The following is a 16,623-nucleotide window of genomic DNA, read 5'->3' as shown; positions in this document are numbered from 1 at the left end:
ACTGCAAAGATGCATTTCATGTACCTTGTACAAGTAGGGAAAGTGTTTTGATCAGAATCACCACTTCCAAGTCCCGTGCCACCATTGTTTCTCATGGCTTTCCCAAACTTCCTTGCTAAATATGACCCACTTGCCACTTTTCTCCATATCAGTGAGGTAAATCCAAGGCACATGCTTGTGAGGTAAATCCAATGTTAAGATGTAAAATTTATTCAAGGGGGAATTCATAATATTTGTCATGTTTGATAACGTAAGGAGCTAACCTTTAACAATGGATAAACTATTACAAAGAGGTATAATTTCAGATAAAGTTAAACGTGAGTGGTGGCTGGTTAGATAACCATTGAATACCCAGATACGATAGATGTATTTGCAACATAGCCTGGATAGATATAAAAAGTAAAGTGAAGTAGTTGGATTAAAACATAAATCAGGATGTAGTGGAACTTGCCACTGTGTTAACTTTCCTGATCTAATTAAGTTATTAAACAGTTTACACCACTGAAAGAATACAACAACACAGAAGGGTCTTGACCTGAAACGTCACCTATTCCTACGCTCCATAGATGTTGCCTCACCCGCTGAGTTTCTCCAGCATTTTTGTCTACAACAACATAGGATTATTTTCTCAGTTATTTCCATCCCCACCTTCGTGATAATCAGCAATGGACAATTCCACCATTTGAGGAATTGCGATCTCCCTATACAACCTCATTGCCAGTAACAAGATATTCTGCAAGGCATCTGTGTATTTGATGCATCCTTGATGCTGCATTCAGTATCCCATTGCCTCAATACTTTAGCAGTTCAGATAATTCCAAAGTTCATTAACTGTAATGTTTACAATGCGTCTATAAATACCTGATCTAAAATCAATCTTGTGCACTGCAATCATATTTGGACTGTTTACATAGCCAATAACATTATTGCTGCAGATGAATAAAAATTGCTGCAATAAGCATACTGCATACCCAACCCAAGTCCCCAGCACATCAGGAAATCAAAAATCAATTCAAATTTTTACCTCCTGAACACAGCAAAATTGAAACATGAATTCAGCATATAATGTCCTTTCTCCCAAAGATGTTCATTCAATTAGCGATGACCAATAATATCATTTTAACATAGTAGTGCTAAAACTGCACTTTACAGAAATCTCACTTTGTTGTTGCCGATGTTTAAACATAGCTGGAGCTTTCCAAGTGGCTGCTTTAAGCTTTTCACTGATAACTACCTAACTAAATAACTAGTTTGGCTGTATACAGTTCGAAGTTATAGTGATGTTTTATGCTTTTAGAATGATTGCTTACTATCCATGATAATGGGGTGTGCTGGAAAAAATGTAAAGACAGTATTTATGATCCAATATTAAAAAGTGAAAGAATATTTTAGTCTCAGAATAAACCAGGTAGCACACACATCTCGTTGACCATTTTTTTCTGTTGTATATCCATGCAAACATTTTCAACACAGGACAATTTCTCCTTCACTGTAACTATATACTGCATTCAGACTATGAACTTTTATTCCGACTGCTGATTCAGCAATTTCGCAAGTTTATTCTGAAGTAGTGTAGCCTTGCACATTTTAAAATCTGAGCACCAGTTTTGAACCTCCACAGTAGGGCATGTAATAAAAAAGACAACATCAGGCCCTAAAACGTTTAAAGAGTCTAAATGGTGTTTTTCCTCACTCCTGTCTCTCGGTGAAAGTCAATGTCACTGCAGTATACGGCTTTTCATACTTGCAACATAAGCATTCTTCTTTTAAAAAAATACAACAAAAAAATCATTTTCTATTATATACTTTAGTACATTCAGGGACATATTGGAAAAAAGTATTTTAAAATCAAAAATCTCCCTTTAAAAGAGGATCAATCTCTTCTGAGCTAAGTTGTGGGGATGTTTCTAGCATTTCTGCAGGAACGTCTACCATGCTTAATTCCACTCTCAGCCTCATGCTCGTCAAGTGTCATAAATATTCATGCCAATTAAATAATGCTACAATTTGCATGAACATCTGTTGTGCAAATTAAGCCTACTTTTACCAATTGTATGTTGACAACTGGTAACTTGTAATAAATTCACCTGGGGAGAGGAACCATCTCCCTAGCCCAGCATAGGAATGACAACCTTACAGGCAGGCACAGTAATGGTGATCACTTACTTTAATTTATTTTCAAAATATGCATTAGAAGCTATTCTGAAATAGATTTGGGTTGACACCTAAATCTGCTTATTTGCTGGTTTTGTCCCTGTAGAAATATCCAGCGCAGTTCATAGCAAAGAAACAATAGATGTCAAAAATGCAGAATCGGGAATTTTCAGAAACTCTGCCCTCTTTCGGAAGCCTTAAATTTAACGGAGAAGTAAACAGCCAGAAAATTCACAAAGATGAAACACTGCAAAACTGAAAATGTGAATTATAAACAGGAAATAATCAGGAAACTAGTGAGCTGGAGGCTTCTGATCTCATGAAGAAAGTTAAATGAAATATTTTCCTATGGTAGCCCGCTACTTTACCTTGCATGCAATAGCACCTTTTCTGCAAAACTTCTGTTTCAAGTTATCCTGAAGATGCTAAACTGTCTATCCATGGATGGAAGCTCTCTCTCTGATACCTGTCAAATGGGGATTCCTGTCATGCAACATTGTAGAGTGTTTTCTGGCAAAGTGGCAGTCATTTAGCGCAATACAACTAGGCCAATAGTTGATCATATAAAATGTAAAAGCTGCTGCACATACTAATACTACCGTATAGTATTAGAATGAACTAACCTTTCCTATCCTCCACCAGGATTGTGGCCAAGTGCATCTCTCACGCATCTACCAGCAAAATCAGCTAATCTGGATCACAGAAAATCAAAGCTGAAGTATCAACACTACAGCCTCAACAATTCAATTATCTTTAGATTATCAGAAGATTCCAGTTTAAGATAATGTATCCAATTACTGGTGCACAATTGTTCTTACTCTAAATATCATAAAAGTTGTCAAAGCTCAAACCAAAGATGCTCTATAATCTTTGGCTCAAACAAGGCAAACCCGTCACAAAAAATGACATGTAAAAAAAAAAATTTGCACATTTAAAAAAGATTTACCATTGCTGAAAGTTAATTATTAAGGTAGTATAAAGCATTAGGAGGGTAGTGAGAAGTTCCCATCATTAGCTGTGATGGCTGATGGTTTTATGCCAACTGCTGCAATAAACAGCTGGTGTCAGGGTTTGGTCAGCCAGGTTTTGAAGATAGATATAAAAGTTGAAAAGTTGAAAACTAGAGAAGCGTGTGATAAAAGGATGGACCAAGGGCAGACTGCCAGATGTTTTTAAGAAATTAAAATCAAATTGCATATACTTGGTTAACTCTGAGCTTCACATGAACAAAGAATTTCATTGCACCCTGGTGTATATGACAATAAACTAATCTGACTAATCTGTACAGTCTCCTGAATTTAAAAGACTGAAGTGTTTTCTAAGTGAAGACTTTAAGCAAAGAAAATTATTTCATAAATCATGTACAGAAAGTCTATTTCCTCCCTGATAAAACCCTAACAAAAAAAGGACACTGTCCTAAAATTACTGACTTGCTTGTTCCACAGAATAGGAAATGAAAACCTGGAACTCTCTTTTCCAAATGACTTGCGAACACTAGAAAATAAATTTGTACGGCAAAAGATATTCAGGGATATGCAGTAATGATGGGTAAAGGTAACAGTGATACAGATCTTCTATAATCTAATTAATTTGCAGACCAGGTTTTACAGGATTAAAAACCAATTCCCAATTCTCCTTGCTCCTTGTGGTGATAAAAGTACAGATAACAAAAAATACAAACCACAGACTCATGGACGGATTGGAACTAGAAGACCGATAAAATAACTGCTCGAGGTAATAAAAGTATGTTTAATACTCCAGTGGTAACGTCCTTTCCTCTAACCAGGTTACGAACACTAACAAGTACGCACCACTTCATTCATGGCTAATTCCCGTTATTTACACTGGATCTTTCACAGGCTATGCTCAAGATCCAGCAAATGGTAAGATTAAGCATCCAGATTAGGTCCTCATTATTGGCTGGATTCATGCCATGTTGAAAAGTGTGAAATTGAGTGCATTGTTCGTCTCTTCAAATAGCTGCAGCCCCAAATTAATGAAAAGTAATGTTGTATTATCCCACACTTTCTAGTACATACCGATTTCATTGCCATTGCCTCCATCCTGAATACTCCATAGGATTATGCTGCTATCCGACGCAACAGCTACCATCTTGTCTTTATCACCAAGCGGACCCCCAACAATTTTAGCATTTACTGCCACTCGCTCGATTGTCCAGTCAAGGTAAGGGCTTGTAAATACCTGCTGCCACCCAGAAGACTCCTTAATTCTAGAAAAAAAAACATTATTCAGTAAGATTTAACATTGTGAATATGCAGGTTAATTTACTCTTCTCTTTTAACTATATTTTATTCTTTATTCTCTTGCTCTCTGACAGTAATAACTTCAAGGTAAATGTAATCTGATAATAATTATTTAGAATACATTTATAGTTGCTTATTTATCATCTGAATTGCCTTCATTCCACCTTTAGCAATTGCATGGCCCATCATCAAGTAACTTTATTCTACTCCATGCTGAGTTTCCACATGAACAACAATCATTTTTGGATGGGATACCAAAGAGGACTGAGAACCACAGTAATGACATGCTGCAAATGGGAGTGGAAAGAGGAGTACGTGGAAACTAGTCCCTGATCTCACAGAAAGTCATCAAATGAGACATTCGCTTCTCTTGCCAAAAATGCTGCCTGCTCTGCTGACATTTTCTCTTCTTAATTTGAGAGGTGTTAAGATCTGAGTTGGATTGCTTTTTGCTCACTATCTGCTATGATGACTTAACCAGTCAGTTTTACAGCAATGTAAATGATGTGATTAAATCTCGAATCAAATCCAGAACCAGGAGGAGCTGTACATCCAAAGTGGAACTGGTAGTTAGTTACGAGTCAGTGAAACCGCATAAACTGGCAGTGGTCCAAAGCTGGGCACCAAATAAAATTGGTCCCAGGTTTCAGAACGAGGAGCTCATTGTGATCCTTATTCCATTGCAGATGAGTGCTACCTTTAAGGTTTTATTTCCTTTAGTGCCAAAAGAGTGCTTTCAGATAGTCAGGATTTGTCCCACTGTATTGAGTGACTAAAAATAAAAGTTGACAAAATGATTGTTTTTTTCAATGATTGTGCTCACATTATTTTCCCCCTCCACATAAACTTATTTCTGTATCTCAACTTCTACGGATAGTAATTTGAGAATTCCGTCAGGACAAATTTCTGTTACCCAAATCACCATAACGTAGGTTTCCTCTATACATTTTTTTATTTATTGGATGGCAGTGCCATTGGCAATCCCCAACTCCTTTGAAATAATTAATAATTTTAGAACAGTTAAGGATCACTAATAGCCAGATTAGATGGGATTGGCACATTTTCTTCTCCGAAGGATATGAAAGAACGAGCTTTTATCCAAACAACCACCCCACCCCCCCCCCCCCCCCATTAGAGTAACAGTTATTATTGACATTTGCTTCTTATTTAACACATTCTTCTTTAAAACAAAGGTTGAAAATAAATTCCCCCATTCTACAGTTGAATCTGAACTCAACAATTATTGGATTATTAATTTAGGTCTCCCAGTTCATAGTCCAGCAACATAACCACCATGTTACCACACCCACTTAATTTACCTGTGAAGATTTGGGGATATTGCTGAAAGAAATTAAAAAGCTAACACGAGTAAGCTGATGGAAGATTATGGAGCTAGAAATTGACTTTAGAGATGCTGAAAGCTGCCATAAATTGGCTGTAAATGCTACGGGACATTGGATAATTGTCAAAGCATTGCTGGTGGGCAGAGTCTCAAGATAGCCAAATGCATGAGGCACAATCTCGGAGTGAAACACAAAGTACTGGAGTAACTCAACAGGTCAGACAGCATCTCTGGAGGAAATGATAAACTGACTTGACAATTCAGACTGTGTGTGAGTTGGGGTGGGTGCAGACTTGATTTGATTAAAGATCTAGAACAAAAATTATTTATGCAGCTCAAGATGGAGATGTGTACTTTCGAGTGCTTCAATATAATTCCTATGCTGTAGTATCTTATGCTGTGCACTGATATTTTAATTAGGTTGTTATGGAATGTTTTATGCATGACAATTTATATACATGCCAGATCTGCAATAGGAAACTCAAAATGCAGTGTCAGCTGCAGATTACTTATGGACCTTTTTAAAAAACACCTGAAAACAGCAAACTTTGATATCTTTTAGTAAATTGATTATGACCACTATGTACAGAATGATAACTGTAATGACTCTCCGGTACCTGTAACAGACCACAAAGTGTGCATAAGCTACTACAATCCAATTGTGATGACCAGCAACTATCAGAACCTTCCGGGGATCAACCACTGTACCTGCCAAAAATAAAACTGCATTATATAATAGAAAGAAAAATCAAAGCCATACATCAAGTATTTCATTTCAGAGGAAATACAAAATCTGTCTACAACAAAAATGACTGAAATTTATATGAATTCACAGCATGATGCAAGGGGCAATGGGACTAATTGACTGCCCTGCTGGGACCTTCGTGGCCCAGTGGGCTGAGTTAGGGTGGACGCAGACTTGATTAGATTACAGATCTGGATAAAAAATTCTTCATTCAGGTAAAGATGGAGATCCTTATGTCTCATAATTAATAAATTCATTCATTCAGTTGAACATCATATTTCAACTGGTTAGCCCACAAGGAACAATGGTACAGCAGTGGAAACTAGCTTTTGAAAGAACTGACCCATCTCTATTCTGCAATTTTGGAGCAAGTTGCCTAGCAATTCGGAACCAGACAAATATAGGAGCAGGAGTAGACCAGTCGGCCCCTTGGGCCTGTTCTGCCATTCAGCAAGATCGTGGCTGATTTTCTCGTTCAAATACCATTTTCCAGTCCCATTTTCATATCCCTCAACTCTATCAATATCTAAATATGATGAACAGCATGTAATATTTGTTCTTCAAATCATAACCCTCTCTCAAGCTGGTACAATTGAATCAGTTGTTAAATCAAAAGAACAACAATTGTTTTTAAAACATTAGATTGTTATTCACAGTATATTTTGAAAACCATCTGGACATTTTCTATTTAAGAAGGAACTGCAGATGTTGGAAAATCGAAGGTAGACAAAAGTGCTGGAGAAACTCAGCGGGTTCCTTCGCTCCATAGATGCTGCCGCACCCGCTGAGTTTCTCCAGCACTTTTGACTACCTTGGACATTTTCTCGCCTCTCAGGAGGAAGAACTATCCCAAAAGTTGAAAAATAAACAAAAATAATTCTTGATATTCCTGTGCAACATTTGGTGCAACTGTTAAATTGACATATTTGGTCAACATTCCATTGCATTTCATATCTGGGTAGTATAATTCAGAACTGTGATAATTCATTGAATCAATAATCTGGGACAAATCTTCCAAGAGCACGTCAATAGTGACATGCTCCAGTTGCAGCAAAGATTGTTACACACGAGGCATATTCAGATGATTCATAATTGAATCAAAACAGGTATTAATCTCAGGGTTTAATGGAAAAAAAAAACACGTGGGTGTAACTACAATTATAAACAGAGGAAAATGAGAACATTCTTACCCAATCTAGCAGATCCTTCAGTAGATATGACACCAGTTGACACAGAAGGTGCTGTATTTGGACGCACTGCTCCTTCTGCCGTGCTTTGTCCCGATTTACTGTCCTGTAAGGCTCCAGACCCCCCAATGCTTCCTTTTCTACTGGGAATAGCTAGCAGTGTTAAACATATCAGTCTTTAACTATTTAAAAATGAAAATACTTTCATAAAACCTAGAAGGGAGTTTTAGTTTCTCATTTATACAACCTTTTCATAGTCATGACAAGTTTGCACTTAACAAATTCCTTTCCATATCTCTCCTGCACCCTTCTTCATTGTAAAGAGTGCAAGAGGCCATAGACACTAGTGTAGCACTCCAATATTAATGCTTCAACTTCAAAGATAACTTGCTCTTTCGGTTTGTATTAGAATAGGCCATTTGTGCTTGTCATTCCTCTATTCTTTTTTCATCTTTTATTTGTATATTCTGGCCTGTTCAGAACTTCCCAGTAGGTACCACTATATAACATTTCCCCGATTTCACAAGATTAGCAACACATTAAAGAGACCATTCTGTCCATCATTTCACCCTATTAGACATTCCCTTTGTTCCACCCATTGCCCTCCCCATCCTTCTCTGCTATGTGAATCTTCTATTTTCTCAGTTCCTATGAAGCGTCTTCAACCTGATATGTTAATTGGTTTCTCTTTCTCTGGATGCTGCATGACTGGCTGAGTTCTTCGAGCAATCCTGTTTTTGTTTCCCGGCTTTTCTCCCCGATTCATGACTCCGATCACTACACCACCCTTCCCCTACCCCCACTGAAGCCTGAAGTGGGTGATTTCAAGTTCTACTCCAAATTTTAGCATTGTGACCTCTGACATTAGTCTAAACAATCTGTTTTGGGGAAATAAGATCCAACTCTTATCTTTTTTGGGGAAATATGATCCAACGTCTTCCCTTCAAGCTCTCTAGCCCGATATTTTCTTTTAAATTGAAACATAACTGTTTGCACTAAATGGAACTTACTTCCAAAACAGAAACAGAAATCACACAAAATTCTACCAGCAATGAAATCTCGATATACTGGGCAGATTCCCATGTTAACTTACACTTTCCAACTGATTTGCCTCCATTGTTCCCCTGCGGCAGTGTTGCTAGTTATGTCTTAACATTTTAAATTGCTCAACAGTGACATTAAGTGGTCAGTTCCTCTATCTGCATGCATATTAGCAGGTAACATTTATAATTCAATATTCTATTCTTTGTTTTAGCATCAATTATTCCACATTAACAGTGAATTTCTCTATCACATCGCCATCTATAGGAAAATCTTTTAAATGTTGAAGCCTTTTTAGTTTAATTCAAACATTTCATTGAAGATCCTTTGTCATCTTTTTCACGGCAAAATCCAATATAAAATTGAAAACTCAGTGCAAATTACTTTTTTATTTGTTCATAAACAGAGCAAAATAATCTAATTTTTAACCATTAGGTACAGACTCAAAGGAATACACCGTTATAGAGACAGAATTTCATGAAAGCCTCCATTAGAATCCCTGAAAATCATACAAATGAACAATGGAAATAACCAGAACTATTCCACTGGAGATGGTACATTTCTGACATTTATAACCCAGCTGTGACAAAAACATAATTATCACTAAACACTAGTAGTTTCTACATCTGAACTAAGCAAGCACATACTTTTGTACTCCCCTATATATGATTGAGCTCCCATTAAATTATTACATTCAAAAGTCTAACATGTCCTATGAATGTCTGAAATAATTCTCCCTCTCTCTCTCTCTTTCTCTCTTCGCCTCCTCTAGTAATTGTTAAGTATTCCTTTTAACCCTCCTATTTGTTTTCAATATCATTATTTACAATCATGTGGAGGTCATGGTTAGCATTTAGAGTGTTTTTTGTGTATTTTCCACATAGACAAAATCACTTTATGAACATTTGTAAAAAACAGAACCTGTTCATAATCTGGGGACTACCTGTATAATGTGCTCAGTTTAAAAGATTTTAAACTAAAGGAACCGAAAGCTCAAATCAAATTTATATTATTCATGCTCCCATTTGATGAATTAATACTGACTTTTATCCTCAAGTCATAGAGTAGAACAGCACAGATACAAACCCTTCATCCCACCACATCTATGCCAAACATCATGCCTGTTTATACTAATCCCACTTGCCCGTATTAAACCCCTATTCCTCTATGCCTTGTTCGTGTAAATACCTGAGCAAATGCCTCTTAAATGTTACTACTTTTCCCTCCTCCATGTTCCCTGGCATCTCATTCCAAATACCATGTATTCTTTATGTGAAAACTGTACTCCTCAGATACGCTTTAAACCTCTTCCCTCTCACCTTAAACCTCATGCTTACCAAGGGAAACAGACTCTGGCTATCTGCCCTATCTAAGCGTCTCATAATTCTACATACCTCTATCTACAACTCTTTCATGTCACCTCAGCTTCCTTCACCAGAGAAAACAGACCCAGCTTCTCCAATCTTTCCTCATAACTCATGCCCTCCAATCTAGGCAATTTTGCAACTTATCCTGGATCCCATGTGTTCTACCAGCCTACCATGCAAATCTCGTCAAAGGCCTGCTAAAATCCATGTAAACAACATTCCTCTATCACCTCTTCAAAAAACTTAAGACAAATGAATGAGATAATTAAGACACAAAGCCGTGATGACCATCCCTCATCATTCCTTGTCTTTCCAAAAGCAAACAAATCCTGTCCCTCACAATTCCTTGCCGTAATTTAACCACTATAATTGCAAGGTTCACCAGCCTGTAGTTTTCTGATTTATCCCTGTTACCCATCTTAAATAGAGGCACAACAATAACTGTCCTCTAGTCTTCTAATACCTCACCAATCTCACCTCTTCATTCCTGTCCTGGGATAAACTTGAACTTCATTCCTGTCCTGGGATAAACTTAAACTTAAACATCCTACTGCCTTTTAAGCCATCTAACACCTTCTCCTTCATAATGGTGAAGCATATCACTGTTCCCTCCCCTGAATTCGCTAGCTTCCACATTCTTCTTCAGGGTAAATGCAGATAAAATGCATTAATTTAAGTTGTTATTTCCCATGGAGAAACATGGATTACTACACAGATCCTTAAGAAGACCTACTCTTTCCCTAGCTATCCTTTTGCCTTAATACACGTAAAATATCTTAGTCTTTTTCTTTATCTCATCACCAGGGATTTCCTATGGCCCATTTTTGCCCTCCTAATTTCCTCTGCTACATCTCTTATACGTTTCAAGGGACACGTTTAATCGCAGTGTCTATATCTGAGACATGCCTCCTCCTTTTCCCTAACCAGACTTTAAAAATCTCTCATTGAGCAAGGTTCTTTAATATTGTCAGCCTTGCCCTTCACTCCATCAAGACAATGCTAGCCTGAACTCTTCCTTTCTCACTTTTAAAGGCCTTCCCTTTGCCAGGCATCCCTCAAACGGCCTCACCCGGTCGTTCCTATCAAATGCCATTGAATTAGTCTTCCTTATATTTAGGCTTTTAACATTCACAGACCTATTTTATAGCATAACTACCCTGAAGCTAATACATAATGGTCACCTTCCCCTAATGACCACAGTAAGAAATAGTATATTTCTAACAACAAATTAATTTTGCATTTAATCCGAACAAAACCTTCCATGACTGTGAAAAGACGGATTACCTAATTCCAGTCAAAGGAGAAAAGATAGTGAAGTTTAGGGAGAGAATTACCAGAACTAAGAACCAAAGTTGCTGAAGTTATAGGCAACTCTGATGCAGCAATTTCAACTATGGATATTAATGGTATAAGACTGATGGAGTTCAAAGATCTAGACTTGCAGGACTAGAAGGGATTATACAGAGGGAATTATAAGATTGTGGAAGGATTTGAAAACATAACCAGAAACTTGAAAATTATAAAACTAAACCATCATCAAATTAAAATTGATTCCTGAATGGAATTCAGTATTAAAAAAATATGCATACTAGAGTTTTTGTTCTAAAATATTTTCACCTATTTAGTTTCATAAGAATGCTAGGTAGGGATTTTAGTTTGATTGATCACGATAATTGCAGAACCTTTTTTGGGGGAGATTCAACAGGAACAAATGACCCGGAAATATGAAAAAATACTGGCTGTTAGTAACTGCATATATGTGAAGTGAAGTGTGGAAATGTTATGAAAGGCTACTGTGTGTATATGTATTTGGTGTTGAAAGTATACTAGTAATACCATAATCACATATGGAAACACTTCAAATAAAATCTTAACATCTTAAAATCAAATCAAAATTACCTGGAGGAGGCAGGTACCCATGGAAGAGAACACTACCACATGACGATCGTTCAAGTTCTTCACACAGCAACAGGCGGCGAACTAATCAGGAATTTAAAATAAAAACACGATTTTAAAAATCGCTCCTTTATCTCTTTCCACATATTTATTACACTCCCAACAAATAAGAATCCTCTGACATTCTCTTTAATTTCAACAATAGATAGTAGAGGGATCAAATAAACCCACATGTCTTTGGGACATGGGAGGAAACCAGAGCAACCAGGAAATTAGAAATTAATAATTGAAGCATTTGTAAAAGTATCTTCACTTCAAGGCTGGCTCTATGCATACCTTGTGCCTTGAATCAGTAACAACAAATGCAATCATTAACAACAAATGCAAAAAAACAAACAGTATGTAGGGATATTCCATTAATAAAGTTATCTTTTAATGTAAGCAATTGGAAAGTAATAACTAACTTAAAATTATCTGCACATCCTTTTTTTCTTACACTGCAATAAAATGTCAATGATACATCATACATACCTAGAGGAGTAATCCCATAAAATTCAGCTTCATGTCTCAGAACATTGATGTTTACTCCCCTGCAGGATAAAGAAAATGTCTGAGACAATATTTTTTAAATCAGCATACGTTACAAGACAAAATCAACTTAAGTCATCTATGTTTATGTCTTGAGGACATTTTCAACCATTTCTACGTGCCGAAACATGGCAGATGTCGTAGTATATGTTTAACTGTAAAGTTATCCATCTTGGTAGGAAAAACAAAAACAATGATACATTATCTAAGTGTTGTTAGATTAGGATATGTTGATGTATATAGAGACGTGCATCAGTTACTGAAAGGAAACATGCAGGTGAAGCAAGCAGTTTCAAAAAAACACAAATAGTATGATGGTCTTTACAGTGCATTCAGAAAGTATTCAGACCCCTTAACTTTTTCCACATTTTGTTACATTACAGCCTTATTCTAAAAAGGATCAAATTATATATTTTTATCATCAATCTACACACAATACCCCATAATAAAAAAGCGAAAACAGATGTTTTAAAGAAATAACTGAAATATCACATTTACATAAGTATTCAGACTCTTTACTCAGTACTTTGTTGAGGCACCTTTGGCAGCGATTGATTACAGCCTCAAGTCTTCTTGGGTATGACGCTACAAGCTTGGCACACCTGTATTTGGGTCATTTCTCCCATTTCTCTGCAGATCCTCTCAAGCTCTGTCAGGTTGGATGGGGAGCGTCGATGCATAGCTATTTTCAGGTCCCTCCAGAGATGCTCGATCAGGCTCAAGTCCGGGCTCTGGCTGGGCCACTCAAAGACATTCACAGACTTGTCACAAAGCCACTCCTGCGTTGTCATGGCTGTGTGCTTAGGGTCAGTGTCCTGTTGGAAGGTGAACCCCCGCCCCAGTCGAGGTCCAGAACACTCTGGAGCAGGTTTTCATCAAGGATCTCTCTGTACTTTGCTCCGTTCATCTTTCCCTCGATCCTGGCTAGTCTCCCAGTACCAGCCGCTGAAAAACATCCCGACAACATGATGCTGCCACTACCATGCTTCATCGTAGGTATGGTATTGGCCAGGTGATGAGCGGTAACTGGTTTGCTCAAGACGTGACGCTTAGCATTCAGGCCAAAGAGTTCAATCTTGGTTTCATCAGACCAGAGAATCTTGTTTCTCATGGTCTGAGTGTCCTTTAGGTGCCTTTTGGCAAACTCCAAGCAGGCTGTCATGTGCCTTTTACTGAGGAGTGGCTTCCGACTGGCCACTCTACCATAAAGGCCTGATTGGTGGAGTGCTGCAGATACAGTTGTCCTTCTGGAAGGTTCTCCCATCTCCACAGAGGAACTCTGGAATTCCGTCAGAGTGACCATCTGGTCACCTCCCTGACCAAGGCCCTTCTCCCCCGATTGCTCAGTTTGGCCGGGCGGCCAGCTCTATGAAAAGTCCTGGTGCTTTCAAAGTTCTTCCGTTTAAGAATGACGTAGGCCACTCTGCTCTTCGGGACCTGCAATGCTGCAGAAATTGTTTTATACCCTTCCCCAGATCTGTGTCTCGACAAAATCCTGTCTCGAAGGTCTACGGACAATTCCTTCGTCTTCATGGCTTGGTTTTTGCTCTGACATGCAATGTCAACTGTGGAACCTTATATAGACAGGTGTGTGCCTTTCCAAATCATATCCAATCAATTTAATTTACCACTGGTGGACTCCAATCAAGTTGTAGAAACATCTCAAGGATAATCAATGGAAACAGGATGAATCTAAGATCGATTTTGAGTGTCAGAGTAAAGAGTCTGAATACTTATGTAAATGTGATATTTTTTATTTATTTTTATTACTTTGCAAAAAATTCTAAACCTGATTTTGCTTCTTAATTCTGGGGTATTATGTGTAGATTGATGATTAAAAAAAAAAAGAATTTAATCCATTTTAAAATAAGGCTGTACTAGACAAAATGTGGAAAAGGTGAAGGGGTCTGAATGCACTGTATAGCAAAAGGATTTGCTTACAGGAACAAGGAAGTCTTGCTGATATTACACAGGGCCCTCGTGAGACCACATCTGGAAAATGATATGTCGTTAAGGTTTTCTCACCTCTTCAAGTTACACGATCAGAGATTTAGGACCAATGCAAGGAGAAATGTCTCCACTTGGACAAGGTGGACAATCTGTGGAATCTGCAACCTCAGAGGACCAGAGGCCAATTCGCTGAATATTTTCACGCTACATTTCTGGATACTATATGCATCAATAGGGGTGCAGTGCCCTCCACAATGTTTGAGACAAATACCCATCATTTATTTATTTGCCTCTGTACTCCACAATTTGAGATTTGTAATAGAAAAAAATCACATGTGGTTAAAGTGCACATTGTCAGATTTTAATAAAGGCCATTTTTACACATTTTGGTTTCACCATGTAGAAATTACTGCTGTGTTTATGCATAGTCCTCCCCATTTCAGGACACCATAATGTTTGGGACACAGCAATGTCATGTGAATGAAAGTAGTCGTGTTTAATATTTTGTTGCATTTCCTTTGCATGCAATAACTGCTTGAAGTCTGCGATTCGTGGACATCACCAGTTGCTGGGTGTCTTCTCTGATGATGCACTGCCAGGCCTGTATTGCAGCCTTCTTTAGCATGCTTATTTTCGGGACTAGTCCCCTTCCGTTTTTTCCTCAGCATATAAAAGGCATGCTTAATTGGGTTCAGATCGGGTGATTGACTTGGCCACTCAAGAATTTACAATTTTTTAGCTTTGAAAAACTCCTTTGTTGCTTTAGCAGTATGTTTGGGATCATTGTCTTGCTGTAGAATGAACCGCCGGCCAATGAGTTTTGAGGCATGTGTTTGAACTTGAGCAGATAGGATGTGGCTATACACTTCAGAATTCATTATGCTACTACCATCAGCAGTTGTATAATCAATGAAGGTGTGAGCCAGTACCAATTGCCATCTCTTGTACGCACCCCTCTCTCTCTCTCTCTCTTCTCGCCCTCCCTCTTTTTCTTCCTCCCTCCCTACCCTTTTCCCTCCCACCCTATTTTTTCTCCCTCTCTTATTCCCTCCCTCCCTCTCTCCTTCTCCCTCCCCTCTCCTTCTCTCCATCCCTTCCCCTCTCCCTCTCTCCACCCCTCCCTCTCTCCCCCTTGAGCCCACCCACCGTTCTAAAATCAAGGTAAATCCCAATGTAACTGCAATCCCACTGGTAACCTTTCACCACTAGGCTTATCCAGAATTCTACCACTGCCTGAAAAATAATCAAAGGCTCAAAGAGAATTCCAAAGACTCATTGTTACACAAGAATTTTCCTGAACAGTCTGTGACCCATAGCACTGTGGCCATAGCACTATGTGTAAAATCCATAGCGTTATGTTTAAAGCCCATAGCGCTCCAGCCGACAGCTCTTCGGTTAAATTCTCATGCATTAAACTGACAGCGCTCTGTTTAAACTTGGAGTGGGACAGGCAGCGACTCTGGAGAGAATGATTGGGTGACGTTTCTGGTCGAGACCCTTCTTCAGGCTGAACTGAACTCCGTATTTAAAATCCGTATTTAACAAAACAAAATCGAACATCAGTATTCTTATCGCATTTCCGTATAAAATACGGAAAATACGTACTACTTAGCAGCTCTGTGATATGTTAATCTTCATCTCATTTGTCCACAAGACCTTTTTCCAGAACTGTGGTTGCTCTTTTAAGTACTTCTTGGCAAACTGTAACCGGGCCATCCTATTTTTGTGGCTAACCAGTGGTTTGCATCTTGCAGTGTAGCCTCTGTATTTCTGTTCATGAAGTCTTCAGCGGACAGTGGTCATTGACAAATCCGCACCTGACTCCTGAAGAGTGTTTCTGATCTGTTAGACAGATGTTTGGGGATTTTTCTTTATTATAGGGAGAATTCTTCTGTCATCAGCTGTGGAGGTCTTCCTTGGCCTGCCAGTCCCTTTGCGATTAGTAAGCTCACCAGTGCTCTCTTTATTCTTAATGATGTTCCAAACAGTTGATTTTGGTAAACCTGAGGTTTGGCTGATATCTCTAATAGTTTTATTCTTGTTTCTAGTCTCATAATGGCTTCTTTGACTTTCATTGGCACAACTTTGG

The 16,623-nt window shown here is 38.2% G+C and overlaps 1 protein-coding gene and 1 long non-coding RNA gene across 2 annotated transcripts in view; both read right to left on the bottom strand.

Annotated features, from left to right (window-relative positions):
* kctd3 (potassium channel tetramerization domain containing 3) overlaps positions 1–16,623 on the bottom strand; it is a 54,033-nt gene that overhangs the window by 16,742 nt on the left and 20,668 nt on the right. The window contains exons 5-9 of the mRNA XM_033025357.1: positions 12,528–12,586; positions 12,000–12,080; positions 7,696–7,845; positions 6,378–6,468; positions 4,194–4,384 (exon numbers count right to left, since the gene is read on the bottom strand). Of these exons, the coding sequence (XP_032881248.1) occupies positions 4,194–4,384; positions 6,378–6,468; positions 7,696–7,845; positions 12,000–12,080; positions 12,528–12,586 (572 nt within the window). The remainder of the gene's footprint in view (positions 1–4,193; positions 4,385–6,377; positions 6,469–7,695; positions 7,846–11,999; positions 12,081–12,527; positions 12,587–16,623) is intronic.
* On the bottom strand, positions 8,145–11,990 carry LOC116975941. The gene is made up of 2 exons (XR_004412820.1): positions 10,639–11,990; positions 8,145–10,608 (listed from the first exon to the last, which is right to left on the bottom strand). It is a non-coding gene; the product is annotated as an uncharacterized LOC116975941 (long non-coding RNA).

Source organism: Amblyraja radiata, chromosome 8 (assembly GCF_010909765.2).
Source record: "Amblyraja radiata isolate CabotCenter1 chromosome 8, sAmbRad1.1.pri, whole genome shotgun sequence".
In the NCBI taxonomy this organism is placed as follows: domain Eukaryota; kingdom Metazoa; phylum Chordata; class Chondrichthyes; order Rajiformes; family Rajidae; genus Amblyraja; species Amblyraja radiata.
The sequence above is the reverse complement of the archived record's forward strand: the minus strand, read 5'-3'. Positions and strand labels throughout refer to the sequence as shown.